Here is a 14,326-nt window from a genome sequence, read left to right as displayed (position 1 = left end):
TCTCTTGCCCTCCCAGAGTAGGGGAATCAAGAGCCAGTGGGCATAGGTTTAAGGTGAGAGGGGAAAGATTTAATAGGGACCTGATGGGGTAACTTTTTCACATATGAGCTGCTGGCTGAGGTAGTTGAGGCAGGGATTATCGCAACGGTTTAAAACAATGTAGACAGATACATCGATAGGACAGGTTTAGAGGGATAAGGGCCAAACGCAGGCAGGTGGGACCAGTGTGGATTGGTGGTGTGGGCAAGTTGGGCTGGTGTGATGTGCCTGTTTCCATGCTGTAGGAGACTCTATGGCTCTATAATCAAGAACTTAGCAATCTCCATTTTAAATACATCCATTGACTTGGCCTCCACCGCTGTCTGCGGCCATGAATTCCACTGATTCACCACCCTCAGGCTAAGGAATTTCCTCCTCATGTCCATTCTAAAGGTACAGCCTTTTATTCTGAGGCTGTGCCCTCTGGTCCGAGACTCCCCCACAACTGGAAACATCCTCTCCACGTCCACTCTACCTTGGCCTTTCACTATTCCGGAGGTGTCAATGAGATCCCCCTCTTCCTTCTAAGTTTCCTCCCAGTTGATATCAGGCAACTAAACTATCCATTCCCCAACTAGAGAGCGATCCTGACCTCCCATATATCTGATTGGAGACGTTCTTTACTCAGGCTTCATTGGACTTTATCTTGAACTAAACGTTATACCTTTTATCCTGCGAATGCCCTGATTGTAATCATGTAGAATCTTTTCGCCAATTTGATAGCATGCAACATAAAGCTTTTCACTGTACCTCAGTACATGCAACAATACAAACTAAAGTAAACTCCAACAAATACAGGCCTCAGTGACAGGCCTTCGTGACAGGCCTGACAGGCCTCAGTGACAGGCCTCAGTGACAGGCCTCAGTGACAGGCCTTAGTGACAGGCCTCAGTGACAGGCCTCAGTGACAGGCCTCAGTGACAGGCCTCAGTGACAGGCCTCAGTGACAGGCCTCAGTGGCAGGCCTTCATGACTGGTCTTCGTGACAGGCCTTAGTGACAGGCCTTCGTGACTGGTCTTCGTGACAGGCCTCAGTGACAGGCCTCAGTGACAGGCCTCAGTGACAGGCCTCAGTGACAGGCCTTAGTGACAGGCCTCAGTGACAGGCCTCAGTGACAGGCCTCAGTGACAGGCCTTCGTGACAGGCCTCAGTGACAGGCCTCAGTGACAGTGACAGGCCTCAGTGACAGGCCTCAGTGACAGGCCTCAGTGACAGGCCTTAGTGACAGGCCTCAGTGACAGGTCTCAGTGACAGGCCTTCGTGACAGGCCTCAATGACAGGCCTTCGTGACAGGCCTTCGTGACTGGTCTTCGTGACAGGCCTTAGTGACAGGCCTTATAGACAGGCCTGAATAGAGTGAATGTGGAGAGGATGTTTCCACTAGTAGGAGAATCTCAGACCACGTACATTAGAAAGGAGATGAGGAGGAATTTCTTTAGTCAGAGTGTGGTGAATCTGTGGAAGTCATTGATACAGACGGCAGTGGAGTTGAAGTCAATTGATATTTTTTATGCAGAGATTGACAGATTCTTGATTAGTATGAGCGTCAGGAATTATGGGGAGAAGGCAGGAGAATGTCATTGGCGATTGAATGGCGGAGTAGACTTGATGGGCCGAATGGCCTAACTCTGCTCCTATCACTGATGACCTGATGAAAACCGGGCTGCATCAGAATGGATGAGTTGGAATGTTTTCCCCATAAACAAAGTTATTCAGAGCAGGAGCCAATTTCAATAAACCAGCAGCTTTGAATTAATTTGCACAGATTATCCAGTAAATCCAGTCTGCTGACTCGTATGGTTGAATAGCAGGGCTCAGTGGCCCTGAGATAATAAGATCACCCTGCTGTCCAGCCTCTTACTGCCGTTACACATTCCAAGAACGTCAACGACATCACTGTGGCCCCCGTTACCATTTCCACCTCACCTCCCTGACAACCGTGTGAATGTGAACAAGATTGTTTGCAACTTTGGTGTGATTTATGAGCCCATGCAGGATTTCGGAACTCCAAACCCGAGCGACGCCAAGAATGACTGGTCCCGCCACGGTTGAGCAGCGGGTAGAGCTGCGGCCTCCTTTAAACATGGGTACAGTGGAGGTGGAGGGGATATTTCCTCAGGTGGGAGAGTCTCGGACCAGAGGGCATAGCCTCAGAATTAAAGGACGTACCTTTAGCAAGAAGATGAGGAGGAATTTATTTAGTCAGAGGGTGGCGAATCTGTGGAATTCTTTGACACAGAAGGCAATTGATATTGAAGGCAAAGGCAATTGATATTTTTAAGGCAGAGATTGACAGATTCTTGATTAGTATGGGTGTCAGGGGTTATGGGACGAGACAGGAGAATGGGGTTAGAAGGGAGAGATAGATCAGCCATGATTGAATGGCGTAGACCTGACGGGCCGAATGGCCTAAATCCGCTCCTATTACTTACGACCTTATGACCATCCACAGTACAGATACAAGATAAAGGGAAATAACATGAATATGTCCCCCTAAGTTGCGGCAAGTGAGAATTTAATTGTTCCGTTCTCAGTAACTACGACAACTAAACACTCTAGGCTCTTAGACTCTTGACTGATACAACTCTGGGCCTTCAGCCTGATGGGATGCAAAAAGCAGCGGGAATGTAAATAAGCTCTTTGCAGCAAGTGCATTAAATAGACAACAATATCAAGGGGTGATGTTTAAGCCGTTCCAGAAGACAAGCAGTGAACCTTGAAGCTATTGTGTTCAGTCCTGGGCACCGTGTTATAGGAAAGATGTCGTCAAGCTGGAAAGGGTACAGAGAAGATTTACGAGGATGTTGCCAGGACTGGAGGGTGTGAGCTATCGGGAGAGGTTGAGCAGACTGGGACTCTGTTCCCTAGAGCGCAGGAGGATGTACAAAATCAGAAGAGGAATAGATCAGGTAGGTGCACAGAGTCTCTAGAGCCAAATAGCCGAAATCTGCTCCGATCACATGAGTTTAAGAACTTGTGAAACTTTGAGCTCTCACCTTAAAGTTATACCCTCTAGTTGTTGTAGTTTGAGATCTCATCTTAAAGTTATACCTTTCCCTGTGGCTATCAAACTGTACAACCCCTCCCCCTTCTGTCCTGGGGTAGACTGAGACTGACTGCTCACCCCCAAATCTTTGCACATCCTTTCCACTCGTCATGTTTCATGTATTTTGAGTTTTTTATGACTGTTGGCAGATCAATTTTCCAACTGGGATAATTAAAGTTCTATCGTATCATATCATAGCATCGGAACAAAGGTTAAACTCGGGGGGTTAATGGGCTGCTGTAAATTGCACTTTGGGGGATAGTTAATGAAAATGTAGGGAGAATGGTGTCGGGGATTTTGAAATTATAATGAGGATGAATGAGTAGGTTGTAATATGATTAACCCTGGAGCTCACATACTGGGGAAGGGCGATGGTAAGAAAGGCCCAACATAGAGTGGTTAAAATAGGAACATCTAAAACATTGCTGGAAAGAAGCTTCCTTGTCAATTGAGGGGTGGATAGCCCTTGTGTGGGAAGGAACTGCAGATGCTAGTTTAAATCGAAGATAGATTCAGATTCACAAAATGCTGGAGACAACGAAACGATAGACACAAAATGCTGGAGTAACTCAGCGGGAGAGGCAGTAGCATCTGTCCTGCTGAGTTACTCCAGCATTTTGTGTCTATGGGGGACAAACAACCTCTTCAAACCCATCAAATTCTCCCTATAGAGACAGTGACATTTATGGTATCTATTTGTTAGATATATGGGAGAGCGATTTTCAAAACAACGAGAAAGTAAGGTTAAAGGAAGGCAAGGAGGAGGAATGTCTTTAGTCAGAGGGTGGTGAATGTGTGGAATTCTTTGCCACAGAAGGTTGTGGAGGCCAAGTCAGTGGATATTTTTAAGGCAGAGATGGATAGATTCTTGATTAGTACGGGTGTCAGAGGTTATGGGGAGAAGGCAGGAGAATGGAGTTGGGAGTCAGAGATAGATCAGCCCTGATTGAATGGCTAGGTAAACTTGATGGGCCGAATGGCCTAATACTACTGCTGTCCCTTTGACCTCATGACCAAAAGTTAATTCTTGGGAAAGACAAAGATGGAAGGTTACAGAGACATTGATTAATGATTTATTTCAACCCCACAAGTAACTATTGTGTCATGAGGATACAAAAATGCTATAGTTACTCTGCATGTGATGGAGCAGTTTGGGTCTCCTCAGACTGTTTTACCAATGTGCATGGATGAGGATACAGGACAACCACTGATCTACGAATTGTTTTATTTTGTGCCTGTGCCTATTTGAGTAACGTCAGATATTGGGTAGGGGTACAGCACAAAATAACACCAAATTCCCTCCGACAGAGAATACAATGGGTTAGTGTTGTATTAGTGAAGAATGGGACAGACATGATGGTCCAAGGGGATTGTTTGAATACTCTATCTCTGTCGCTCTCTGGGAGAAGATATAGTCTAACTGTAGCTTAGGCTCAAATATTGGCGGCACGATGGCGCAGCGGTACAGTTGCTCCTCACAGCGCCAGAGACCCGGGTTCTATCCTGACAACGGATGCTGTCTGCATGGAGTTTGTACGTTCTCCCTGTGACCGCGTGGGTTTCAACCCCGGACTCGAAAGACGCATGGGTTTGTAGGTTAATTGGTTTAGGTAAAACAATGTTTAATTGTCCCCAGTGTGTGTAGGATTGTGCTAGTGTACCGGGAACGCTGGGAGGCGCGGACTCGATGAAGAACCTGTTTCCACGCTATCGTCTGTAAAGTCCAATAACACCAAGCAGAGAACAGTAGTTGTAGGTGCCTCAAGGTCAAAAAGGTTTGTCAGGTTTCTGAATACTCTAACAAACCTCTAGAGATGCACTGTGGAATGTATCCTGGCTGGTTGCATCGCGGCCTTGTTCGGCAATTCCAACACACAGAAACGCAATAGACTGCAGACAGTGGTGGACCCAGCCCAGTCCATCACGGGCACTGCCCACCCCATCGTCAGAAGCATCGACATCGGGCGCTGCCTTGAGAAGGCGGCATCTACCATCAAGGATGCCCACCATCCAGGCCATGCCTGCTTCTATCACCGTCGGGCAGGAGGTACAGAGGACAGAGGTCCCACACCACCTGTCCACGTTCTCCCGAGATGCTGCCTGACCCGCCGAGTTACTCCGGCACTTTGTCTTTATTTTTGTAAACCGGCATCTGCATTTTCCTTGTTTCTCCGTGATAATTTAAGATCATGTTATTGCTCGGGATCAGCTATTTTCCTCCAACCATTAGGTTTATGAACCAACCTGTACAGGTCGAATCCTACCTCAGCAACTGAACACTACGGGCCACTAGGGTGGCACGGTGGCACAGCTGGTAGAGCCGCTGCCTCACAGCGCCAGAAACCCAGGTTTGATCCGTCATACAACATGGAAACATGCCCTTCTTCCCAACTTGCCCACACCGACCAACATGTCCCATCTACAGTAGTCACATCTGTCCGTGTTTGGCCCACCTGCACAGTTGGATGCTATGGGTGAGTGGTGGAATCTTACGTTGGGGTACAGGTTGCGTTGGGGGACCAGGCCTCCCATGGGGGCTATGGGTGAGTGGTGGAATATTACATTGGGGAACGGGTTACGTTGGGGGAACGGGTGAGTGGTGGAATCTTACGTTGGGGTACAGGTTGCGTTGGGGGACCAGGCCTCCCATGGGGGCTATGGGTGAGTGGTGGAATATTACATTGGGGAATGGGTTACATTGGGGGAACGGGTGAGTGGTGGAATCTTATGTTGGGGTACAGGTTGCGTTGGGGGAAGGCCTCCTGTGGGGGCTATGGGTGAGTGGGGAATATTACATTGGGGAACGGGTTACGTTGGGGGAACGGGTGAGTGGTGGAATCTTACGTTGGGGTACAGGTTGCGTTGGGGGACCAGGCCTCCCATGGGGGCTATGGGTGAGTGGTGGAATATTACATTGGGGAACGGGTTACATTGGGGGAACGGGTGAGTGGTGGAATCTTACGTTGGGGTACAGGTTGCGTTGGGGGACCAGGCCTCCCGTAGGGGCTATGGGTGAGTGGTGGAATATTACATTGGGGAACGGGTTACGTTGGGGGAACGGGTGAGTGGTGGAATATTACATTGGGGGAACGGGTTGCGTTGGGGGACCAGGCCTCCCATGTGACAGGGACCCAACGGGTCCCACTTAGTCTAGTATATCTCTAAACCTTTCCTGTCCATGTACCTGTCCAAATATCTTTTACCCTCTCTGGCCACTCATTCCATACACCCACCACCCTCTGTCTGAGAAAGTGCCCCCCAGGTTTCTATTCAATCCTACCCCTCTCACCTTAAACCTATGTCCTCTAGTTCTTGATTCCCCTACTCCACGCAAAAGACTCTGTATTTATCCGATTTATTTCAGCATGATTTTATACACCAGGGCAGCACGGTGGCGCAGCGGTAGAGCTACTGCCTCACAGCGCCAGAGACCCGGGTTCGATCCCGACTACGGGTGCTGTCTGTACGGAGTTTGTACGTTCTCCCCATAACCTGCGTGGGTTTACTCCGAGATCTTTGGTTTCTTCCCACACTCCAAACAGGTTTGTATGTTCATTGGCTTGGTATAAATATAAAATTGTCCCTAGTGGGTGTAGGGAAGTGTTAATGTGCGGGGATCGCTGGTCGGTGCAGACCCGGTGGGCCAAAGGGCCTGTTTCCACACTGTATCTGAAGTCTAAAGTGTCATTCAGCACGAAGTCGGGCCCTTCAGCCTACATTGGCCATGCTGACCAAGATGCCCCATTAGCCCATGTTTGGCCCAGAACCCTCTAAACCTTTCCTATCCATGTACCCGTGCAAATGTCTTTTAAACGTTGCGATAGTCCCTGCTTCAATTACCTTGTCTGGCAACTTGTTCCATGCACCCACCTCCCTCTGTGTGAAAAAGTTGCCCCTCAGGTTCCTATTAAGTCTAGTCTTTCCCCCCTTCACCTTAAACCTATGTCCCCTGGTTTTAGTTTAGTTTAGAGATACAGCATCCCTCAACTACGTCCATCTAAGGAAGTCCCTTTTCCCCTCTCACCCTAAACCTATGTCCTCCAGTTCTTGATTCCCAAACTCTGGGTAAAAGACTCTGTTCATCTATTCGAAGATAGACACAACATGCTGGAGTAACTCAGCGGGACAGGCAGCATCTCTGGAGAGAAGGAATGGGTGGCGTTTCAGGTCGAGACCCTTCTTCAGACCGCCTTGACCCGAAACGCTACCCATTCCTTCTCTCCACAGATGCTGCCTGTCCCGCTGAGTTCCTCCAGCATTTTGTGTCTGTCTTCGATTTAAACCGTTCCTTCCTACACGCTCTGCATCTACCCAATCTATTCCTCTCATGATCTTATTCATCTATAAGATCACTCCTGAGCCTCTTGGAATAAAATCCTAGCCTTCCCAGCCTCTCCCCGAAGCTCAGGCCCTCCAGTCCATCAAGACACCAATGGAGCACGATGTGCCTTACCCGTCGGGCCAGTTTGATGGCATCAGAGGTGAGGTGGTCTCTCAGCTGCTGGTCCAGTTGAGCGGCGGGGGCAATCTCCACCACCTTCTGGTGTCGCCGCTGGATGGAGCAGTCTCTCTCGTACAGGTGGATCACGTTGCCATATTTGTCACCTGGAAGAGCAAAATCAAAGCCCCAGTCATGCAGGTGCAGCAGGCAGTGAAGGAACCAAATGGCACGTTGGCTTTCACAGCAAGAGGATTTGAGTATAGGAGTAAGGAGGTTCTACTGCAGGTCCTACAGGCAGTGACTAGTGGAGTGTCGCAAGGCTCAGTGCTGGGACTCCAGTTATTTACAATATATTATTAACAATTCAGACGAGGAAATTAAATGTAACATTTCCAAGTTTGCGGATGACACAAAGCTGGGTGGCGGGGAGGATGCTATGAGGCTACAGGGTGACTTGGATAGGTTGGGTGAGTGGGCAATATGCATGGGTAGATGCAGTATAACGTGGATAAATGTGAGGTTATCCACTTTGGTGGCAAGAACGAGAAGGCAGATTATTATCTGAATGGTGTCAAATGGCGAAAAGCGGAGGTGCAATGAGACCTGGGTGTCCTTGTACACCAGTCACTGAAAGTAAGCATGTCGGTACAGCAGGCAGTGAAGAAAACAAATGGCATGTTGGCCTTCATAGCGAGAGGATTTGAGTATAGGAGCAAAGAGGTCCTACTGCAGTTGTACAGAGCCCTGGTGAGACCACACCTGGAGTATATTGTGCAGTTTTGGTCACGTAATTTGAGGAAGGACATTCTTGCTATTGAGGGAGTGCGGTGTAGGTTCACCAGGTTAATTCCCGGGATGGCGGGACTGTCATATGATGAAAGAATGGATCGACTGGGCTTATAATCGCTGGAATTCAGTCTCGGTTTAGTTTACAGGCACGTGTACTGAAGTAGAGTGAAAAGCTTTTGTTGCGTACTATCAAAAAGTCATCATAAAGGCATTACATGATTAGTGGCCGAACAATAAAGCATTTTGCAATCCGTGTCTATTCTCCCTCTGTGAGGCAGTGTGTGGGGATCGCTGGTCGGCACAGACTCGGTGGGCCGAAGGGTTATATCTCTAAAGTGTAAAGTAAAACTCTAAAGGAAAGGTTTCAGGGATATGGGTCAAAGGCGAGCAAATGAGACTAGATTAAATGGGGCATCGTGGCCGGCATAGACAAGCTGGGCCGAAGGGCCTCTTTCCATGCTGTATGTCTGTGCCCTAATCTTGAAGTCGTGTCCCCTGGTTCAAATTTCTCCCACTAACCAGTCATTTAAAGAAGATGAACTGATAATGTGATCATGTGACTGAGATGAGTTAAAACATCTACACCCAGAGAGTTGTGAATCTGTGGAATTCTCTGCCACAGAAGGCAGTGGAGGCCAATTCACTGGATGTTTTCGAGAGAGAGTTAGATTTTGCTCTTAGGGCTAACGGAATGATGGGATATGGGGGAAAAAGCAGGAACGAGCGACTGATTTTAGATGATCAGCCATGATCATATTGAATGGTGGTGCTGGCTCGAAGGGCCAAATGGCCTACTCTTGCACCTATTTTTCTATGTTTCTATGCCTTTTAACCAACTTCAGTCTGCAAAGCTGCTGAGGGTTAGGTTTGTTTTACCCAGTATCTGTACTTCGATGTGCCGGGGTCTCTCGATGAAGCGTTCTATGAACAGAGATCCGTTTCCAAAGGCAGACAGGGCCTCAGAATAAGCTCGTTGGTAGTTCTCCTCCAACTCCTATAGAAAACAGCAAACATAGGTGGTTTAAAACACGGAGCCTAGCACGGCCTTAAAGAGCTTCATTCAGGCCACTACCACACTCCTCTGGCAGCACAGCGGTAGAGTTGCTGCCTCACAGCGTCAGAGACCCGTGTTCAATCCTGACTATGGGTATTGTCTGTACGTGAGTTTTCTCCGCCTGCTCCGGTTTCCTCCCACACTCAGAAGATGGTACAGGTTGTAGGTTGATTGGCTTTGGTAAAGATTACAAATTGTGGCTAGTGTGTGTAGGATAGTGTTAGTGTGCGGGGATCGCTGGCCAGCGCGGACCCGATGGGCCGAAGGGCCTGTTTCCGTGCTGTATCTCTAAACTAAACTAAACGCAATGGCCCAGCACCAGAGACTCATGTTCAATCCTGACGATAGGTGCTGTCTATACGGAGTTTGTTCATTCTCACCTTTCTCCCTGTTATCTTCTAGCTAGTACTACATCTGATAGGATTGTAACTTCCAACCCCCACCCCATCAAGCACCGAGTAACCAAAGCCCCTTCATCCCACCGGCTAGTGATCTCCGCACATTAACACTTACCCACACACACTAGGAATGATTTTACATTGATACGAAGCATATTAACCTACAAACCTTTACGTCTTTGGAATGTGGGAGGAAGCCGAAGATCTCGGAGAAAACCGTGTAGGAAGTAATTGCAGATGCTGGTTTAAACCGAAGATAGACACAAAAAGCTAGAATAACTCAGCGGGACAGGCAGCATCTCTGGAGAGAAGGAATGGGTGAGACCCTTCTTCAGATTGCCTGTCCCGCTGATTTACTCCAGCTTTTTGTGTCTCTCTTCAGGTCACGGAGAGAATGTACAAACCCAGAGTCAGGATCGAACCCGGGTCTCCGGCGCTGTAAGGCAGTAGCTGCGCTTAGGTTTAAGGTGAGGGGGGGAAGGTTTAATAGGAACCCGAGGGGTATCTTTTTCAAGCAGATGGTAGTAGGTGTATGGAACGAGCTGCCGGAGGAGGTAGTGGAGGCAGGTACTATCGCAAGGTTTGAGAAACATTTAGACAAGTACATAGATAGGACTGGTTTAGAGGGATATGGGCCAAATGCAGGCAGGTGGGACTTGTGTAGATGGGACATTTGTGGGCAGGTTGGGCCAAAACATATTTGGCCCGAAACGTTGCCTATTTCCTTCACTCCATAGATGCTGCTGCACCCGCAGAGTTTCTCCAGCATTTTTTAGTACCTTAAATTTCTTAAAGGATTGGACAGACTGGATGCAGGAAAAATGTACCTGATGTGGGAGGACTCCACAACCAGGGGTCACACAGTTTAAGAATAAGGGGCAGGCCATTTAGGACTGAGATGAGGAAAAACTTTTTCAGCCAGAGTGTTGTGAATCTGCGGAATTCTCTGCCACAGAAGGCAGTGGAGGCCAATTCACTGGATGTTTTCAAGAGAGAGTTAGATTTAGTTCTTAGGGCTAAAGAAATCAAGGGATACGGGGGGAAAAGCAGGAACGGGGTGCTGATTTTAGATGATCAGCGGTGCTGGCTCGATGGGCCGGATGGCCTACTCCTGCACCTATTTTTCTATGTTTCTATGTTTTCTATGTTTCTATGTTTCCACGCTGTAAGACTGACTCTATGCCTTGTTTACAAGCGGCCACAAGAACATTGGAAGAGCCTTACCTCATAGCCATGGACCACTCTCATCCCTCTGCCACCACCACCGAAGGCAGCTTTAAATATGATGGGGTAGCCATAGGCGTCGGCAAATTCTTGGGATTCCTTCAGAGATGTTACAGGTGCGGAGGATCCTGGCACGACGGGAACGCCTAGAAATGGAAAGGTATAGTGAGCCAGACAAAATGTGCGGGAAGGAACTGCAGATGCTGGTTTACACCGAAGATAAGACTCAAAACGCTGGAGTAACTATGAATGTAAAATTGTCCCTGTTGCGTGCAGGATAGTGTTAGCGTGCGGGGATCGCTGGTCAGCGCGGCCAAAGGGCCTGTTTCAGCGCTGTATCTCCAAACTAAACCAAACTAAAGCTGTCACTAGACCCTCAGAGAGGATCTTCTGGGGGCTTTATTCACTGAGGCAATGCAGGTAGAGCTCAAAGGTGCAACCACTCCATGGGGTTCTACCACAGGCTTCCCAATATCCAGCTGGACATGGAGGAATGGATACATGGATGGATTAGGGGCAAGAGGCTTGTCTAAGTGGGTGACTTTAACTGCCCCAATACTGACTGGGACGTACATAATCAGTGCAGGAGGTTTAGACGGGGCAGAATTTGTCAGGCATTTCTGAAAGGACTTCCTAAAACAGTATGTGGGCCGTCCAACTAGAGGAGGGACCATACACCACCTTGTGGAAACATGGAACTGCAGATTCTGGTTAATACATCAAAGGACACAAAGTGCCAGAGTAACAGCTGATCAGGCAGCATCTCTGGAGAACATGGATAGGTGACGTTTCCCATCGCGTCTGATGAAGGGTCATAAGGTCATAAGTAGACAAAAATGCTGGAGAAACTCAGCAGGTGCGGCAGCATCTATGGAGAGAAGGAATAGGAGACGTTTCGGGTGGAGACTGTTCAGTCGCCTATTTCCTTCTCGCCATAGATGCTGCCTCACCCGCTGCGTTTTTCCAGCATTTTTGTCTACCTTCGATTTTTCCAGCATCTGCAGTTCTTTCTTAATCATAAGGTCATAAGTGTTAAGAGCAGAATTAGGCCATTCAGCCCATCAAGTCTACTCCACCATTCAATCATGGCTGATCTATCTCTCCCTCCTAACCCCATTCTCCTGCCTTCTTCCCTGACACCCGTACTAATTAAGAATCTATTTATCTCTGCCTTAAAAATATCCACTGGGTCCCGACCTGAAACGTCACCGATTCACATACTGTCAGATGCTGCCTGACCCGCTGAGTTACTTCCAGCACTTTGTGCCTGTATGAGGTAAAAATGAACTGTAGATGCTGGTTTATGCCAAAGAAAGACACAGAGCGCTGGAGTAACTCAGCAGGATCTCTGGAGAACCCCGTACCCCCCCCTCTCTGGGCACTTTCCCCTGCAACCGCACGAAATGTTACACTTGTCGCTTTACCTCCCCCCTTGACTCCATTCAAGGACCCAAGCAGTCTTTCCAGGTGCAGCAGAGGTTCACCTGCATCTCCTCCAACCTCATCTATTGCATCCGCTGCTCTAGGTGTCAGCTGCTCTACATCGGTGAGACCAAGCGTAGGCTTGGCGATCGCTTCGCCCAACACCTCCGCTCGGTCCGCAATAACCAACCTGATCTCCTGGTGGCTCAGCACTTCAACTCCCCCTCCCATTTCCAATCCGACCTTTCTGTCCTGGGCCTCCTCCATGGCCAGAGTGAGGACCACTGTAAATTGGAGGAGCAGCGCCTCATATTTTGCTTGGGCAGTTTACACCCCAGCGGTATGAACATTGACTTCTCTAATTTCAGGTAGTCCTTACTTTCTCCTCCCCTTCTCAGCTCTCCCTCAGCCCACTGGCTCCACCTCTTCCTTTCTTCCCCCCCTCTCCACCCCCCCCCCCCTCCACCCACCCCCTCACATAAGACTGAAGAAGGGTTTCAATGCCTATTTCCTTCGCTCCATAAATGCTGCCTCACCCACTGGGTTTCTCCCGGATTTTCATCTATCTCTGGGGCAAATATGGGTTGGGGCCCTTCGTGAGGCAGATTGTAGGGGGAGAGAAACTGGAACATGTTGAATCTCTAATTTTAGGCCATCGATAAAAACACTCCCCTCTCCCCGCCTCCTCAATTAAAAGTCGGTTAACCAGTTCCACAGTTAGCAAAGATGTATGTCTCTTGGTATCACACTGTCCCTGGCCAACTATCAGGGAACCTTCCTGCCTGAGGCCATCAGTTGCCGTTCAGTTCCATCCCCCTACAATCAGTCTGAAGAAGGATCCCGACCCTGAAGCGCCACCGATCCACGTTCTCCACAGATGCTGCCCGACCGGCATTTGCAATTCCTTGTTGCTTGTTCCGCTCTACATTGTGATATCATCCCCCGCACTCCCCTCTTTCAGCTATCTTCCCCCCTCCCCCACGAGCCGAAACGTCACCTATTGTATTGTATTGTATTGTATATCTTTATTGTCATTTCCTGAGTATTCGCATACCCAGAGGAAACAAAAAAACGTTGCTCAACCAGTGTCCATTCAGTGTACATGAAAAAATAAATGGAAATAAAAATAAAAAATACATGTCATGAACAAATTTAACACTCTACTAAACATTCAACAGCCGTTCCGACCGGCAGCGGCACAACAGTGGCTCTGCTGCAGTGTGGGGGTTTGTGCGCGATACTTGGCAGGGGGCAAAGTCCATTTAACAGTGTTATAGCCTGTGGGAAGAAGCTGAGGAGCATCCTGCTGGTTTTGCAGCTAATGCTCCTGTACCTCTTCCCAGATGGGAGGATGGAGAAAATGTCATGCGATGGGTGGGTCTTTGATGATGGAGATGGCTCTGTTGATACATCTCTTCCTGTATATGTCCAGCAGGAAGGGGAGTGGAGCACCAATAATCCTGCTTGCGGTCTTCACTATCCTGTCCAGTTGGTGCCGTTCGTACTCCTTGCAGCTCCCGAACCAGGAAGTGATGCCGTATGTCAGTGTGCTCTCGACAGTCCCCCTATAAAAAGTCCGTAGGTGTGTGGTGGGGAGGCCTGCTTTACGTAGTCTTCGGAGAGGGTGAAGTCGCTGCTGGGCTCTCTTGACCAGAGCTGTGGTGTTGGCCGTGGACGTCAGGTCATCAGACAGATGTAGTCCTAAGAACTTCATGCTGCTGACCCTTTCCACATCAGCTCCGTCGATGTGCAGAGGTGTATGGTGTTGTTTCCCCGCCCTCCTGAAGTCAACCACCATCTCCTTAGTTTTTCCCACGTTAAGAATGAGGTTGTGGGATTTGCACCAACCTGTGAGCAGCTCCACCTCCATCCTGTACGCCGATTCATCATTGTCACTGATGAGACCCACCAC

At 48.7% G+C, this 14,326-nt stretch overlaps 1 protein-coding gene across 1 annotated transcript in view; it reads right to left on the bottom strand.

Annotated features, from left to right (window-relative positions):
• LOC129694371 (pyruvate carboxylase, mitochondrial-like) overlaps positions 1 to 14,326 on the bottom strand; it is a 538,031-nt gene that overhangs the window by 425,388 nt on the left and 98,317 nt on the right. Inside the window, exons 5-7 of the mRNA XM_055631071.1 lie at positions 10,993 to 11,138; positions 9,193 to 9,310; positions 7,540 to 7,691 (exon numbers count right to left, since the gene is read on the bottom strand). Coding sequence (XP_055487046.1) covers positions 7,540 to 7,691; positions 9,193 to 9,310; positions 10,993 to 11,138 — 416 coding nt within the window. The remainder of the gene's footprint in view (positions 1 to 7,539; positions 7,692 to 9,192; positions 9,311 to 10,992; positions 11,139 to 14,326) is intronic.

The sequence above is a fragment of the Leucoraja erinacea genome, unplaced genomic scaffold, assembly GCF_028641065.1.
Source record: "Leucoraja erinacea ecotype New England unplaced genomic scaffold, Leri_hhj_1 Leri_63S, whole genome shotgun sequence".
NCBI lineage: Eukaryota > Metazoa > Chordata > Chondrichthyes > Rajiformes > Rajidae > Leucoraja > Leucoraja erinaceus.
Note: the sequence above shows the minus strand (reverse complement) of the source record. Positions and strands in the feature narration are given on the sequence as shown.